Source organism: Lathamus discolor, chromosome 20 (assembly GCF_037157495.1).
Source record: "Lathamus discolor isolate bLatDis1 chromosome 20, bLatDis1.hap1, whole genome shotgun sequence".
Classification (NCBI taxonomy): Eukaryota; Metazoa; Chordata; class Aves; order Psittaciformes; family Psittacidae; genus Lathamus; species Lathamus discolor.
In genome coordinates this window covers 4,606,182-4,621,522 of record NC_088903.1, presented here as the reverse complement: position 1 = coordinate 4,621,522, position 15,341 = coordinate 4,606,182, and the positions used below count along the sequence as shown (strand labels likewise).

General features: G+C 68.6%; 5 protein-coding genes across 8 annotated transcripts; 4 read left to right on the top strand and 1 right to left on the bottom strand.

The window, feature by feature from the left end:
• The first annotated feature begins 291 nt into the window (after positions 1–291).
• On the top strand, positions 292–3,648 carry NAGLU (N-acetyl-alpha-glucosaminidase). Its single transcript, XM_065699205.1, has 6 exons — positions 292–700; positions 844–991; positions 1,078–1,224; positions 1,388–1,473; positions 1,667–1,923; positions 2,088–3,648. Exons 1-6 carry the CDS (start codon positions 309–311, stop codon positions 3,290–3,292), a joined length of 2,235 nt encoding a protein of 744 aa, XP_065555277.1. The 5' UTR covers positions 292–308; the 3' UTR covers positions 3,293–3,648.
• Positions 3,649–3,713: 65 nt separating this feature from the next.
• On the top strand, positions 3,714–5,470 carry HSD17B1 (hydroxysteroid 17-beta dehydrogenase 1). Of its 4 annotated transcripts, none has more exons than XM_065699210.1 (6): positions 3,721–4,059; positions 4,194–4,355; positions 4,664–4,736; positions 4,814–4,907; positions 4,992–5,175; positions 5,250–5,470. In XM_065699210.1, exons 1-6 carry the CDS (start codon positions 3,969–3,971, stop codon positions 5,450–5,452), a joined length of 807 nt encoding a protein of 268 aa, XP_065555282.1. In that variant the 5' UTR covers positions 3,721–3,968; the 3' UTR covers positions 5,453–5,470. The 4 variants fall into 4 exon arrangements, with proteins under 4 accessions (XP_065555280.1, XP_065555282.1, XP_065555281.1 ...); XM_065699209.1 differs by having other exon boundaries at positions 4,557–4,736; XM_065699208.1 differs by having other exon boundaries at positions 3,714–4,059; positions 4,814–5,175.
• Positions 5,471–5,652: 182 nt separating this feature from the next.
• Positions 5,653–9,111, top strand: COASY (Coenzyme A synthase). The gene is made up of 9 exons (XM_065699451.1): positions 5,653–6,262; positions 6,568–6,782; positions 7,051–7,182; positions 7,381–7,570; positions 7,938–8,002; positions 8,102–8,186; positions 8,449–8,546; positions 8,637–8,783; positions 8,886–9,111. Exons 1-9 carry the CDS (start codon positions 5,656–5,658, stop codon positions 8,940–8,942), a joined length of 1,596 nt encoding a protein of 531 aa, XP_065555523.1. The 5' UTR covers positions 5,653–5,655; the 3' UTR covers positions 8,943–9,111.
• A 46-nt stretch (positions 9,112–9,157) lies between these two features.
• MLX (MAX dimerization protein MLX) lies at positions 9,158–12,577 on the top strand. The gene is made up of 8 exons (XM_065699456.1): positions 9,158–9,300; positions 9,497–9,533; positions 9,627–9,716; positions 10,003–10,109; positions 10,294–10,393; positions 10,630–10,729; positions 11,013–11,214; positions 11,305–12,577. The coding sequence occupies exons 1-8, from the start codon at positions 9,256–9,258 to the stop codon at positions 11,359–11,361; spliced, it is 738 nt and encodes a 245-aa protein (XP_065555528.1). The 5' UTR covers positions 9,158–9,255; the 3' UTR covers positions 11,362–12,577.
• Positions 12,578–12,724: 147 nt separating this feature from the next.
• PSMC3IP (PSMC3 interacting protein) lies at positions 12,725–15,185 on the bottom strand. The gene is made up of 8 exons (XM_065699516.1): positions 15,168–15,185; positions 14,989–15,108; positions 14,821–14,910; positions 14,642–14,753; positions 14,419–14,564; positions 13,455–13,508; positions 13,097–13,156; positions 12,725–13,019 (listed from the first exon to the last, which is right to left on the bottom strand). Exons 1-8 carry the CDS (start codon positions 15,183–15,185, stop codon positions 12,960–12,962), a joined length of 660 nt encoding a protein of 219 aa, XP_065555588.1. The 3' UTR covers positions 12,725–12,959.
• Between the last annotated feature and the right edge of the window lie 156 nt (positions 15,186–15,341).

Genomic DNA, 15,341 nt, shown 5'->3' with positions numbered 1-15,341 from the left:
CCGGGCACGGGCTGGTTTGTCCCGGAGCCTCCACAGCCCCCGGGGCCGCCCCCCCTGCCCGGCACCAGAGGCGCCCGGGGGGGGCCCCCGCTCCCGGTCTTGCGGCGCCCCCTGCAGGCCGCAGCGGGTCTCGGTGGGTCCCGGCGCGGGTGGAAAACGCGATCCGGAACCGGCCCGGAGCCACCGGGGCCAGCCCCGGGGGGGGGGGGGGGGCACCGCTCCCTGCCCGCTGCGGCGCCGCTTCCGCCCCGCTCCGCCGGTGCCAGCCCCTCCCCGGCCCCGCCTCCGGCGCTGGGGCAGGAGCGGCGATGGCGGCGCGCTGGGGCCCGGCGCTGGGGCCGCTGCTGCTGCTGCTGCTGCCGCCGGTGCTGCCGGGCGCGGGGGACGCGCGGCAGGAACGAGCGGTGCGGGCGCTGGCGCGGCGGCTGCTGGGCCCCCGCGCCGCCGCCGTGGCGCTGTCGGTGGACGCGGCGCTGGCGGAGGACGGGACCGGCACCGACACCTTCCGCCTGTGCTCCCCGCCCGGCGCCGCCGTGGCCGTGGCCGTGACGGGCTCCAGCGGCGTGGCGGCGGCCGCCGGCCTCTACCGGTACCTGCGCGACTTCTGCGGCTGCCACGTGTCATGGTCCGGGGCGCAGCTCCGCCTGCCCGACCCGCTCCCGCGGCTGCGGGCCGAGATCCGCGCCGCCGCCCCCGGCAGGTAACGGGGCCCCAGCGCGGCGGGGCCGGGCGCTGCTCACGCCTCGTTACCCCGGGACAAGGCGCCCCTTGTGTAACGGGAACGGGGCCCGGAACGGGGGCTGGGGGGGCGGCCCCATCCGCAGCCTCCCGCCCGCTCCGCAGGTACCGGTACTACCAGAACGTCTGCACCCAGAGCTACTCCTTCGCGTGGTGGGACTGGGCGCGCTGGGAGCGCGAGATCGACTGGATGGCGCTCAGCGGCATCAACCTGGCCCTGGCCTTCGTGGGGCAGGAGGAGACCTGGCAGCGGGTTGAGTATCCCAGGGCTGTGGGGCAGGGCTGTGGGGCAGGCGTGGGGCAGGCGTGGGGCCGGCTGAGCCCCCGCTGCCCGCGCAGGTTTACCGCTCGCTGGGCCTGAACCAGACGGAGATCGACGCGTACTTCACGGGGCCGGCGTTCCTGGCCTGGAACCGCATGGGGAACCTGCACGGCTGGGCCGGGCCGCTGCCGCCCGCCTGGCACCTCAAGCAGCGCTACCTGCAGGTACCGGCGGCCCCACGCGAGCCCCTGCCCTGGTCCTGCACATCCAGACCTTGGAGCCTTGGGGCCACCATCGCCTTCCCCAAGCTCCAGTAGAGCCCCGGGCCCCTCGCATGGACGTTGGGGCTCCTCTTCCCCCTGCTCCCTCCCTCCTTCTCTCTCCCAGTACCGGATCGTGGAGAGGATGCGCTCACTGGGGATGCTCACGGTGCTGCCGGCCTTCGCGGGCCACGTGCCCCAGGGCGTTCTGCGGTAGGTGCAGCCCCACGCGCTCACAGACCCCGTGGGGCAGATCGGCTCCGGTCCTGCTTCCATCCCTTGGGCTGCACAGGGCGCTCCCGAGGCCAGCACAGCTCCTGGCCCTCGTGCCTGTGCCGGCGTCCCAGCGAGGCTGCCCCGTGGTGCTCTTGTCCCGCTCCTGATCCCTTCTCTGCCCTTGGCACAGGGTTTTCCCGCGTGTGAACGCCACTCGGCTCGGGGGATGGAGCCACTTTGACTGCACCTACTCGTGTACCTACCTGCTGGACCCGCAGGACCCCATGTTCCAGGTGATCGGGACCCTCTTCCTGAAGGAGCTGATCAAGGAGTTTGGCACAGACCACATCTACAGCGCCGACACCTTCAACGAGATGACGCCGCTCTCCTCCGACCCTGCTTATCTCTCGAGGGTCAGCAACGCCGTCTTCAGGTCCATGACGGGAGGTGGGTCACCGGGGGCGAGAGGTGGCGACAGCGGGAGGGTGGCTGCGGGCCCCACGCGTGCTCAGACCCACGGGTGCCAGACCCTCGGCATCGCTCTGAGAGGTCGCTCGGTGGCTCTCGGGGCCCTGCCTGGAGGGGACCTCAGCCTGCACCTTCGTCCCCAGCCGACCCCGAGGCGCTGTGGCTGATGCAGGGCTGGCTCTTCCAGCACCAGCCCGAGTTCTGGCAGCCGGCGCAGGTGCGGGCGCTGCTGCACGGCGTGCCCCTCGGCCGGATGATCGTTCTTGACCTCTTCGCCGAGTCCAAGCCTGTCTACCAGTGGACAGAGTCCTTCTACGGGCAGCCCTTCATCTGGTGCATGCTGCACAACTTCGGCGGCAACCACGGCCTCTTCGGCGCCGTGGAGGCCATCAACCGCGGCCCCTTCGCGGCCCGACGCTTCCCAAACTCCACCATGGTGGGCACCGGCGTGGTGCCGGAGGGCATCGAGCAGAACGACATGGTGTACGAGCTGATGAACGAGCTGGGCTGGCGCCACGAGCCCCTGGACCTGCCCCGCTGGGTCTCCCGCTACGCCGAGCGCCGCTACGGTGCCGCCAACGCCGCCGCAGCCGGCGCCTGGCGCCTGCTGCTCCGCAGCGTCTACAACTGCACCGGCGTCTGCGTGAACCACAACCGCAGCCCGCTCGTGCGCCGGCCCTCGCTGCACATGGACACGGAGCTCTGGTACAACGGCAGCGACGTCTACGAGGCCTGGCGCCTGCTGCTGAGCGCCGGCGCGGAGCTGGGCTCCAGCACCGCCTTCCGCTACGACCTGGTGGACGTGACGCGCCAGGCGGCTCAGCAGCTCGTGAGCGGCTTCTACCGGAGCATCCGCGACGCCTTCCGGAGCCACGCGCTGCCCGAGCTGCTGACGGCCGGCGGCGTCCTGCTCTATGACCTGCTGCCGGAGCTCGACAGCCTCCTCTGCAGCCACAGCCTCTTCCTGCTGGGCCGCTGGCTGGAGAGCGCCCGCGCCGTGGCCACCAGCGCCCGGGAGGCCGAGCAGTACGAGCTGAACGCCCGGAACCAGCTGACGCTGTGGGGACCCAGCGGGAACATCCTGGACTACGCCAACAAGCAGCTGGGGGGGCTGGTGCTGGATTACTACGGCGTGCGCTGGAGCCTCTTCGTGTCCGCGCTGGTGGAGAGCCTCAACTCGGGCACCCCCTTCCACCAGGACCAGTTCAACCAGGCCGTGTTCCAGGTGGAGAGAGGCTTCGTGTACAACCAGAAGCGGTACCCGGCCATGCCGGCTGGGGACACGCTGGACATCTCCAGGAAGCTCTTCCTCAAGTACTACCCCAGCGCCCGCGCTGGGAGGCTGTGACTTGGACAGAGCCCCCCCCCTGCATCCCCCCTCCCCTGGACCCCTGCTTCCTGCACACGGGGGGGGGGCTGGCGGCCGGACCGGGGCAGGCTCAGCCCCAGGGACCCCTCCTGCTTCGTGCTCAGTGCTCAGCCCTGAGCAGCAGCCCCAGGGAAGGGGGGGATGCGGCCTCACTGTGGGCTTTGTCCTCCCTGGACGCCGGTGCCTGCGGGGACCCCCCCTCGCTTTGTGCCTTTTGTACTGAAAGAGACTTTGAGGAGGTTTCTGCCGGGCCGCGCTCCCCAGCCCAGGGCTTCGAGGCCTCCTGCGCTGCTGTGGAGCAATTAAACCCCGGCCGCCGAGTGCTTTGCTCCTCCCGTGTGCGTCCGTCCCCTCTCCCCTGCGGAACCCGGGCAAAGCGGGCGGCAGAGGAGGGCTCGGCGCTGGCAGATGGGGAGCCTGGCACGGCCCAGCCCGGCCCAGCCAGTGCCAACCCCGGGGCTGCGGCTTCCGCTCCCCCCCCGGCCTCCTCCCGCGGGGGGTCCTGGCTCCATCGCCGCAGCTGCACCAGCATCAAGGCGCAGGGAGGTGGGCGGAGGGGCCTTGAGATAAGGCGTCAGACACAACACCGGGGGGGGGACCCCCCCGCCAGCCCTCTTAAACCGTGTGCGGCCGCCGCGGCCGGCACCGCGGGGCCATGGAGAGAACCACGGTGCTGATCACGGGCTGCTCCTCGGGCATCGGCCTGGGCCTGGCCGCGCGCCTGGCGGCCGATGGCGGCTTCAAAGGTAAAGGGATGATGCTGCACCGCGGAGGGGAGGACGGACCACAGGGGGGTCCCAGGCTGGGCCAAGGGCAGCCGGTGCTCGCGGTGTGCTGTGGCCGGCACCGATGGCACCGTGGCCACGCTCTCTTCATGCAGTGTACGCCACCATGCGCGACCTGGCCAAGGGCGAGCGGCTGCTGCAGCGCCTCGGGGGCCGCTGCCCCGGCACGCTGGAGCTGCTGCAGCTCGATGTGACCGACCCGCGGTCGCTGGAAGCCGCCGCGCGCCGGGTGCAGGGGCAGGCGCTGGATGTGCTGGGTACGGCTCTTCGCAGGGGTCCTCGGGGGGGCGGTGGGACCCTCCCCAGGGCAGGGGCCAAATGATGGGGGGGTGCCGGAGGTCCTGCGGCTGGGATGTGCTCGGTGGGGCAGGGGTGTGGAAGCTGGGTTTGGGGGTACCAAGGGCTTCTGGCTCCTTGCGGGGTGTGCAGTGCTGGCTCACTCGTGCTGTGCCCGGCAGTCTGCAACGCTGGGGTGGGACTGATGGGCCCCCTGGAGACCTGCTCGGACCAGGACATGAAGAACGTGTTTGACGTGAACCTCTTCGGGGCCATCCGCACCATCCAGGCGTTCCTGCCCGCCATGAAGCGCCGCAGGGCCGGGCGCATCATCGTCTCCAGCAGCATCGGGGGGCTGCAAGGTGGGACCCCCGGCACCCTGCGAGCCGCGGAACCGCAGGGGAGGGCTCCCGGTGCTCAGGCCGCGGCTCTGCCCCAGGGCTGCCCTTCAACTCCGTGTACTGCGCCAGCAAGTTCGCGGTGGAGGGGCTGTGCGAGAGCCTGGCCATCGACCTGCGGCCCTTCAACATCCAGTGAGTGCCGCGGGGCTGCGCCCCTGCCGCCAGGCACCGCGATGGGGGGGACGAGTGCGGCTCATGGCCCAGCTCCCCCCGCAGCCTGACGCTGGTGGAGTGCGGGCCGGTGAACACGAGCTTCCTGGGCAACCTGCGGCGCCCGGACCCCGACGGCAGCGAACTGCAGGGCCTGGACGCCGAGACGCGAGGTCTCTACCGCCGGTACCTGCGGCACTGCCGGGGGCTCTTCCGCGCCGAGGCGCAGGAGGTGGAGGAGGTCGCGCAGGTGAGGCGGGGCGCGGGGCCCCGGGGCCGGTCCGTGCCGTGGGGCCGTGGCTCTGAGACCCCTCCGCGGTTCAGGTGTTCCTGGAGGCCATGGGCAGCCCCTGTCCCCCGCTGCGCTGCGCCACCACCCAGCTCCTGGCGCCGCTCGCCCGGCTCCGCCTGCCCGACGGCTCCGCGTACGTCCAGGCCATGCACGACTTCGTGTTCGGCCGCGCCGAGGCCGGCGGGGACCAGCCCTGACGGGGCGCGGGGGTCGGGCCCCACCGGGTCACAAATAAAGCCCCTCGGCAGCCGCACGCTCCCGGCTCTGTCGCTCTCCGCGGGGCCGCGCCTCCCTGCGCCCTCCCTCGGCGGGCGGAGCCCGGCCCCGCCGCTCCGCTCGCACCGGGGCTCCCTCGCGAGAGGCGGCGCTCGGGGCGGTCCCGCGGCGCGTTCCGGGGCGGGGGTGGCCGCGGCTTCCGGGGGGGGGGGGGCGGCGGCGATGCCTCCGTTCGGGCCGGGGCTGCTGGTGCTGACGGCTCCGCTGGGAGCGCTGCCCCGGCGGGCGGCGGCGGCGCTGGCGGCGGCGGCGGGGCTGGTGGCGGGGCCGCTGTACGTGCACCTGCAGCCGGGGCTGCGCCTCGCCGCGGCCCCGCCGCCGCTCCCCGCGGCCCCGCCGCCCGCCGGCCCCGCGCTGCTGCGGGCTCTGGCCGCGCTGTACGCGGCGGCGGCGCGGCGCGGGATGGACCTGCGCGTCCTGCTGGGCCCCGGCCGCCGCCTGGCCCGGCCGCCCCGCGTCCTGCTGCTGCCCGCCAGCGACGCGCCGGGGCCGCCGGGGCCGGTGCAGCTCGGGCTGCAGAGCTTGGCCGCCGCCGCCTACGGCTGCGCCCCGGACCTGCCCGCGCTGCTGCTGGGGGACCTCGATGGGGACCCCGAGGAGGAGGAGCCCGAGTGCGGCCCCGATGCGGAGCTTCCCAGCTTCTCCGCCGTGGCGGTCGGCGGCACCTTCGACCGCCTGCACGGCGCGCACCGCCTCCTGCTCAGTACTTGCTGCCTTCTGGCCCGGGACCGGCTCCTGGCCGGGGTGGCCGACGGTGACCTGCTCCGCAGTGAGTCCCGGGGCGGCCCCACCGTGCTGGGACGGGGGGAGCGGAGGGCAGCGGCGCTGCTGCTGGTGGGAGGCCAGGGGGGCTACCAGAGAGGGGCCAGAGCTCCGCGGTGCCCGGGTGGTGCTGCCCGGGGCAGCGCGACAGTAGGGGTACAGCGTTATGTCCATAGCAGCGAGGGAGGTGTGAGGGGCTGCCTCCCAAAGCCACAGGCGGGTTTTGTCTCCATCTCCGGGTCTGATGCTTTCCATCGCTGCTCTGGGAGCTGCCCGGTGTTAACCCCTCTCCCCTGTTCTCTGTGCCCGCAGACAAGGTCCTGATGGAGCTGATCGAGCCGTACGAGGTGCGGGTGGCAAAGCTGCGCGAGTTCCTGGAGGACGTGAAGCCGTCGCTGCGCTACGACATCGTGCGGCTCATGGACCCCTACGGCCCCAGCGTCACCGACCCCGACCTGCAGTGCCTGGTGGTCAGCCAGGAGACCCGCCGGGGCGGGGAGGCCGTGAACCAGCAGCGACTTGAGAATGTGAATGGCTGTGGGGCTGCCCCTGCCCATTGCCCTGGTGTGCCCCGGGCTGAAGGGCAGGATGCCCATGCCCGTGACTGCGGGCATCCTGTCCCATAGAGCTGCCTTCCTCTCTGCTGCTGGGAATGTGCCCCCCCGGGGACGGAGCTACCTCGTGGGGACACTGGGGGCAGCCGCAGCCGTGTCTGTGCTGCTCCATTGAGGCCTGGAGCCCCGTCCCCTCGGGGTGTCCCCGCTGCTGACAGCCCTCGGGGCTCTCCTCTCGCAGGGGCTCCCCGCGCTGGCTCTCTACGAGATCCTCCTGATGCAGGACCCCGACCACAGTGAGAACGAGGAGGAGAAGATCAGCTCCTCCAGCCTGCGGCACCGGCTGCTGGGGACGCTGCTGCGGCCCCCACGGGTGAGGGGGTCTGGGGGAGCGCCGGGAGGAGGGGGCAGCCCCGGGCCCTGCTGCAGGGGATGTGTTCCGGAGGCCCCGCTGCCCACGCTCTGCAGCACCAGCACCTCCCGTGCCCGTTTCCAGGCTGGGTGTGTGGGATCCTTCTCCAGCAAAGCCGTGTCCTCCGTGTGCTGGCAATGGGTTTCCTTCTCCCCATAGCAAGACCCTGCCCTGCCTTCGTGCCCGTACGTGATCGGCCTGACCGGAGGAACCGGGAGTGGGAAAACGTCCATCGCCAGGCTCCTGGGGTGCCTGGGAGCGTTCCTCATCGACGCTGACAAGCTGGGCCACGCCGTCTATGTCCCTGGTGGCCCTGCCTACAAGCAGGTGGTGGCGACCTTTGGTGCAGGTAGAGCCAAGGAAAGCTTCGGGGAAGGCTGGGAAGAGGAGGGAGGGATGCGCCATCATCCCAGGGAGCCATCCTGGCCTGTGCATTCTGGGCTCTGCAGCTCGTTCAGTGACAGCTGGGCTGGGCAGGACAAACCACTGCTTCCCCCACGTCCTGCACGCCCCACGGCAGAGCTACTGCAGGCAGTGCAGGAGGCTGAGCCGGGCTGCTGCTCATCTGGGGAAAGCTATTCCCTGTCCTTCTGGTGTAAGCTGCCGGGTCAGGTCCTGCAGCTCCTTTGTGGGTCCCTGTCACTGCGCCCTAGGCTGGCCACGGGGAAAGGAGTTGGGTTCATTCCTCCCAAGCCTGTTCTGCTTCTGCCTTGCAGAAATCCTGTACGAAGATGGGACAATCAACAGGAAAGTCCTTGGGGCCAAAGTGTTTGGAAACCAGGTAGGAGCAGCACAGGCACAGTGAGTGTTTAATCTCCATCCCTGACGTACGCGGAGCCGGTGCCCTCAGAGGTCTGGGCCAAGTCGTGGTCCTTTCTAGGAGCGGCTGAAGAGTCTCACAGACATCGTGTGGCCCGAGATAGCGCGGATGGTGAAGGAGCAGATCAGGGAGGCAGGAGCGCAAGGTACCCGAACACAGAGCGGGGGCTTGGGTGCGTGGCCTTGTGCAGCACCTCAGGACACAGCGCCCCGCGGAGCGGCTGCTGTGGGCAGCACTGGGAGCATGCTCCCTGCTCAGAGCCCTCTCTGCGGGGCAGAGGTTTTCACTGGCGCAGCTCTGAGCAAACCCCTGCCTCGGCTGGGCCAGGCTCAAGGAGCTGGAGCGTGGGGAGGAGCAGCCCCGTTGCCTTGCGACCGCAGGCGGCGAGGAATGAACTCATCCCATAGGAAAGGCCGTGTGCGTGCTGGACGCTGCCGTGCTGCTGGAGGCTGGCTGGCAGGACATGGTCCATGAGGTGTGGACGGCCGTCATCCCGGAGGACGAGGTGGGAGATGCCCCTGGGCCCGTTCCTCGCTGCCGGGGGCCGGTCCTCGCCTTGGCGTCGGAGCGCCTGAGGTGCCGGTGGTCCCCGCAGGCCGTGCGGCGGGTGATGGCGCGGGACGGGCTGAGCGAGGAGGCAGCGAGGAGCCGGCTGCGGAGCCAGACGGGCGCCGAGCAGCGCGTGCAGCAGGCGCACGTCGTGCTCTGCACGCTCTGGGAGCCGCACGTCACCCGCACGCAGGTGAGCCCCGGGCTGCCCCCGGCGGTGCTGCCGGCCCCGGGGGTGTAAAGGCGGCACGGAGGGGACGCTGCCCCCGGCGCTGAGCTGCCTGCTCCGCTGCAGGTGGAGAAGGCCTGGGAGCTCCTGCAGCAGCGCCTGCCCCATGCGCACAGCCCGTGATGGCTCCGCGCCTCCCGCCCGGCTCCAAACCGGGGGCGCCCGGCCCGGCACCGCCGGGAGCAGCGCCCGTCCCGTCCCGTCCCGTCCCGTCCCTGCGGGCAGCTCCGGCCGGGCCCTGCGCCCCGGGGCTTCCGTTCCACAGTAAAGGAGGAGGCCGCTGGCTCCGCGCCGTGCCTGTCCCGTGTGCGTGTCTATGGTGGTGGTGGTGGTGGGGGGGTACCGGTGCGGGCGCCCCCTGGCGGCCCGGCGGAACGGCGAGGGCTGCGTTTCCCGTTGGCTGTCGCGGCGGTCACGTGAGCGGGGCGGGCGGAAGATGGCGGAGCCGCCCTGCGCCGCGGCCGAGGACGCGTGGGGGAAGGTGGGAGCGGGGCCGGGACCGGGAGCGGGCGGGGGAGCGCGGGGGTCGGGGTCAAAGGTGACCGCGCAACGGGGGCGGGGCGGGGGCTGCTCCCGGTACCGGGAGGGGGGTGGGGAGGGGGGAGGGGGGGGGGGTCGGGGCCGCGGTTCCTGCCCCAGCCCCGCTCACGTCTCTGCCCCCGCCGGCCCCGCGCAAGGTGGACGCAGCGTACGGCGACAATGGCCTGGACTCGGGTACGTGCTCGGCCCCGGCTGCCGGGGCCCTGTCCCCTCGTCCCCGTTCCATGTCCCCCCCGTGTCCCCCTTACTGTGACCCGTCCCCTGCAGCGCTCTTCATGGAGAGCGCCCGGAAAAGCAGCATCGTGTCCCGGGCCAACAGCATCGGCTCCACCAGCGCCTCCTCTGTCCCCAACACAGGTGGGGTTTGCGCCCCGTGAGCGCGGGGCCTGCTCCCCGCAGTGCCCAGCCCGGAGCAGGGGGTCCCGCTCCCTCCCTGTGCCGAGGGGAGGTGGTGGGGAACCGCACCAGGGCACGCAGCGGGTTTGGTTTTGGTGCCTTCCCAAGGGAGCTGCAGGCGTCTTCCTCCTGCCCGGCTCTACGAGGGAAGGGCAGGGGTTGGCCGGGCCCCTTGGGGTGTTCGTCGGTGGCCTGGGGCAGAACCCAGCCCTGCTCCATCGCCCTCCCCCGGGCTCTCTCCATGCAGACGATGAGGACAGCGATTACCACCAGGAGCCCTACAAGGAGTCGTACAAGGACCGGCGCAGGCGGGCGCACACGCAGGCGGAGCAGAAGAGGCGAGATGCCATCAAGGTAACCGAGAGCCCTGCAGCACGCTCCTGCCCTCAGCACCTTCCCCTGGGCGTTCCTGCTGGATCAACCCTCCCCAGGCTCTGGCTGCCTGTGTGGTGGGAGCTGGGCTTTGATGCCTTTTGAAGCACCCCGTTCCACGCTGCTGCACCCCAAACGCATGCGCTGCGCCTCTGCTTCCCCACAGAAAGGCTACGATGACCTCCAGGCCATCGTTCCCACCTGCGAGCAGCAGGATTTCTCCATAGGCTCCCAGAAGCTGAGCAAGGCCATTGTTCTCCAGAAAAGTGAGTCTTGAGGGTGGGGAGAGGGAAGGGGGTGCCATGAACCCCCAAAACCCCCTCGCTAGAGCCGTGTAGCACAGGGGTTCAACACATTGGGACCTTCTGGTGTGATGATGCTCTGGGGGGAGCCCAGTGCTGGTCGCCTCCACCCAGCTCCTGAGGAGGACCAGGGCAGAGGGAGCTCTCTGGAACTCTTGGGGTGCATTCTCAGATCCTCGCTCTTGTGTTTTCATGCTCAGCCATTGACTACATCCAGTTCCTGCACAAGGAAAAGAAGAAGCAAGAGGAGGAGCTTTCCACCCTCAGGAAGGACGTGATGGCCTTGAAGATCATGAAAGCGTAAGGGAAGAGCTGTCGGGTGCTGCCCTCTTCTTCCTGCCCCAGCCTTGCCAGACTCTGTACCTGCAGCCCCAACCCCTCCCTGCCTGCTGCTGCCACGGCTTCTCCAGCAGCCCTTAGTGTGGGTGTCCTGGGGTTAGTGGTGGGGTTGTGTGAAGGTGACCCCGAGTTCCTGGCGCCGGGAGCGGCTGCAGCTTCCCAGTGTTGGTTCCCTGCAGGGTCTCCTTCCCCCTGTCCCTGCGGAGGCCTCTGCTGCTGACCGGGGGCACTCGCTTTGTTCCAGGAACTATGAGCAGATTGTGAAAGCTCATCAGGACAACCCCAACGAGGGGAAGAACCAGGTCTCCGACGAGGTGAAGTTCAACGTGTTCCAAGGCATTATGGATTCCCTCTTCCAGTCCTTTAACGCCTCCATCTCGGTGACGAGTTTCCAGGAGCTCTCGGCATGCGTCTTCAGCTGGATTGAGGAGCACTGCAAGCCCCAGGTGAGCGCTGGGAGGGGCTGCGGGTGCCAGCCCTGGGGCTGTTCCTCCATTGGAAGACCTCACCCTGGCTCTTGTCTCCCCCTGCCCCAGACGCTGCAGGACATCGTGATCGGGGTCCTGCACCAGCTCAAGAGCCAGCTCTACTGACCCCCTGCAGCGCCCCGGGGCTGCCGCCTCCCGCCCAGGGGCCGCGGTGATGGGCACCAGCAGGGGCTGGGCCAACCCCTCCACCTGCTTTTAAAGCTTCTCTGGATTATTTATTAACTACAAACCCAACCCCAGCACAGTCAAGATCACTAAATACTTGTAGGGACTTAGCAAAACGGGGGTAAGTGTGGATGGAGCAGAGGTGCCCGCACCCCTCCCCACATTTACCCCAAGTTCCAGCTCGGGCAGTTGTGGTGGGGTTTGCCTGGGCTACCAGTGCAGCAGCTCTGGCCCCTCAGGCCTCTGCCACAACCCCTCTGCTCCCAGGGACTGGGAAAGGAGACAAGAACGCATGTGAAAAGCTGTGGGTTTCTCTTAAAGAGGCTTCTCCCGTACCTGGGGCTTTCTGGTGCCCTTCTGAAGCAGCCGCTATGGGGCAGGGTTTGTAAGTTATGGAGTTGCTTCTGGCTTCTTTCTGGTTTTGATGTGGCCACGCTCAACAGGAAGGCAGGCGGGCAGCTGAAGGCAGTCGCTCACTGAGCTCCTTTCATCCACACACACACGAACAGCCCGGATTTGGTTTGATGAATCGGTGCAAAGACCCTGAAGCGTTCCCAGCCTCACTTTGCAGCCGGGCTCCGACACTCTTTGAACCTGCCCCATGGCACTGGTGGCGGGGGGGGGGGTCGTGGCTTTGGCCACACAAAGGCCTCGTGTGGAGGAGCAGCTGCTGGTGGGGTTTGGTCCCAGGGGGGTTCTTCCAGTGGGGCCTGAGCTCTGTGATCGTGCTTTGCTCCCACTGAGCGGGGTGGGTGCTTATTTTACACGGGGTATGCAGGAGGTGCGTCAGCTCCGTCGTTTCAATGCATGGGAATGGTTCAGTTACAGCTTCTACCCCAGCAGCAGTGCAGAATCGGGGTTAGGGGGTGGTTTTCTTACAGCATCATTCAACCCCTGCCTTTGGGTCAGTGCACCGCAAGGACAGCCCCCAGGCCAAGCCCTGCAGTGCTGCTCATAGGCTCAGCCCTGGGCAGACGCTGCTGGGGGTGGAAGCAAACTCGGGGTGCACAGGTCAGGGTTGGGGCTCTGCGGCATGGCCAGGAGCCCTGGCTCTGCTCCTGCTGCAGGAGGAGGCCGTGGATTTCACAGAGCTCCCCTGTGAAATCGCCTATTTTTTCTATTGTGAAAAGTAATTAAATTTTGCTGAATGTTTTAACGCTTTTCCTGGGGTTCTTTCTGTTGCTGAGGGCTCAGGGTTGCCCCCATCCCACCTCTTTGCCTTCCCCACCCCTCAGGGCTGCTGCAACCCAGAACCCAAACCCTGCTCGACCCCCTTCTGAACAGAGGCCACCACAAACCGAACCCAAATGCTGGTGTTTAATGGAGCCTGTGCTCGTGTTTCATGGCTGAAATACACGTGGAGCTCTGCAGGCACCAGCCCCCCTGGCCCACCAGGGCCCTGCTGTGAAGCATTCCGAACCACAACATCTATAAACGTGCAGGATGAGCCCAAGCCCCGCAAAAAGAGGACAAAAACCAACCCAAGAGCTGAGTTCCAGCACCGGCTCCTTCTCCTGGAGCAAAGGCTCCTCAGTACCTCACAGGGCCGCTGGCAGCACGACGTTGTGCTCCTCGTCCGTCTCTATCCCGACCTCCTCCTGCAGGAGCACAGTGGGCTCAGCACCGCGGAGCTCAGCACAGCGCCAGCCCCACAGAGCCCAGATTTGGGACTTACAAAGAATTGCTTCTTGCTTTTGGGGTACCCCTCCAGGATGGCGTCCAGCAGCTCGGTCGCCTGCAGGGACAGGGGTGACCTGAGCCAGGGCAGCGGGTGACAGGCGCTGGTTGTTCCCAAGGGCAGGCAGAGCTCTGCAGGGACCCTGTCCTCAGGCACCCTGGTACCCCAACCCCAAGCACAGCACTGTCTGCTCCACAGCTACGGCCTCAGCACTGCAGCAGTGGGAAGGGGCTCAGCTCAAGCTGGGGCTGCACCCCACGCTGCCCAGCACAACCCCCCCCCACCAGGGCATCCATGGCACCCAGTGTCACAACAGGATGGTCACCACCCTCCTGCTTGGTGGCACAACCATTACCATTCGCTTTCTGCGCCGCCACTCTCTGCAATACAGCTTCTGCTCACTGCAGACCTGCGGGCACCAAGACAAAAGTGAGACCCAGCCTGGCAGAAGCCACCCCACGAAGGTGCTGTAAGTGCCCGGTGCCAAGGACCTGCCTGAAGTCCCAACCAGGGGGTTATTTATCAGCCCAAGTGGTTCACAAGGGCCCTGCCGGGACATGGAGCTCCCCTTGAACCAGCTCACCCCAAACAGGGGCAGAGCACAGAACCAGAGAATCAACTGGGCTGGAAAAGCCCTTTAAGCTCATCCAATCCAACCCTTACCCCAGCACTGCCAAGGCCACCACTGACCCATGGCACCGAGGCCTTGGCTCCACAGTGTGTGAACACTCACAGGGACAGTGACTGCAGCCCTGCCCTGGGCAGCCTGTTCCAATGCCTGAGCACCCTCTGGGGCAGGAATTGTTCGCAGCTCCATCTAAACCTGCCCTGGTGCAGCTTGAGGCCGGTTCCTCTTGTCCCATCCCTTGGGAGCAGAGCCCAGCCCCTCCTGGCTCCATCCTCCTGGCAGGCACTTGTAGGGAGCGATCAGGTCCCCCCTGAGCCTTCTCTTCTCCAGACTGAACCCCCCAGGTCCCTCAGCCGTTCCCCATCACCGCTGTGCTCCAGGCCCTGCACCAGCTCCATTGCCTTTCTCTGGCCCTGCTCCAGCCCCTCAATGTCTGTCCTGCAGTGAGGGGCCCAGAACTGAGCACAGGATTCGAAATGAGCCCTCACCAGTGCCCAATGCAGAGGGGTTGCAGTGATCACTGCCCTGGCCCTGTTGGCTATACTATTTCTGATACAGGCCAGGATGCTGTCGGCTTTTTGGTTGCCTGGGCAAGATGATGTGACCCAGGTGTGTGAGGAAGAGGCAGCTCAGCTGCTGCCTGAAGGTGCCCTGAGGGTCTGGGGTGTGCTCGGCCCCAGCAGCTCTTCACCTTCTCCTTTTCTTCCGGAGTGACATGGTTCGTGGCCGACTTCATCCTCTCCAGTTTCTCTGTGTAACTCTCACAGTCCTTCTTCAGCTCCTCGATCTCTTTGGCCATCTCAGAGGTTGTCATGGAGCTGCTCAGGTCCTTCAGCTCTGGAAGGGAGGCACGGCTCAGCCCGCACCCCCGAGCAGCTGCCGGTACCGGGGAGGGGCTGCCCGGGCGCACTCACCCGCCTCCATCTGCCGGCAGCTCTGCTGCAGCGCCTGCACCCGGCCGGAGAGGGCCGCGATCTGCGCGTCCAGCCCGCGGAGCTCGGCATCGCTGGCGGCCGGGAGCTGCTCCTGCGGGGAGGCGGCGGCGGCTCAGCGCGGCGGGGGCGCGGGGGCAGCGCCCGGGGCCGGGCCTCACCTGGTCGGCGAAGTAGATCTTCTGCTTCCCGTAGGCCTTCTCCCGGATGCGGCCCTGCTGCGCCAGCTGCTCCAGCGCCTTCCCCACGGCCTGCGGGGCCCCGCGCCGTCAGCCGGGCCCTGCGCCCGGCCCTGCCCGCGCTCCCCGGCCCGGCCCGGCCCCGCTCACCGCCTTGCCGAGCCCGTGCTCCCGCTGCAGGTTGCTGAAGGCGTCCTGGGCACTGTAGGGCCGGTTCTGCTCCCGCAGGTACCGCAGCAGCACAGCGGCGGCGGCGCCTCCTGCGGGACACCGCGCCCGTCACCGCGGCCGCCCGGGCCCGGCCCCCGCCCGGCCCGGCCCCCGCTCACCGCCCGCCCCGGCGCCATCGCGGCCTTTGCTCATCCTCCCGCTCCGCTCCTCACGCTCCTCTCCCGGCCCGGCGACGATGACGCAATTCCGGCGCACCGCCCAATCCCCGCCAACTACGGAGACGGAGGCCGGCTCTGATTGGCTGGGAGGTGAAGCCGCGCCCCGAAGAGGCG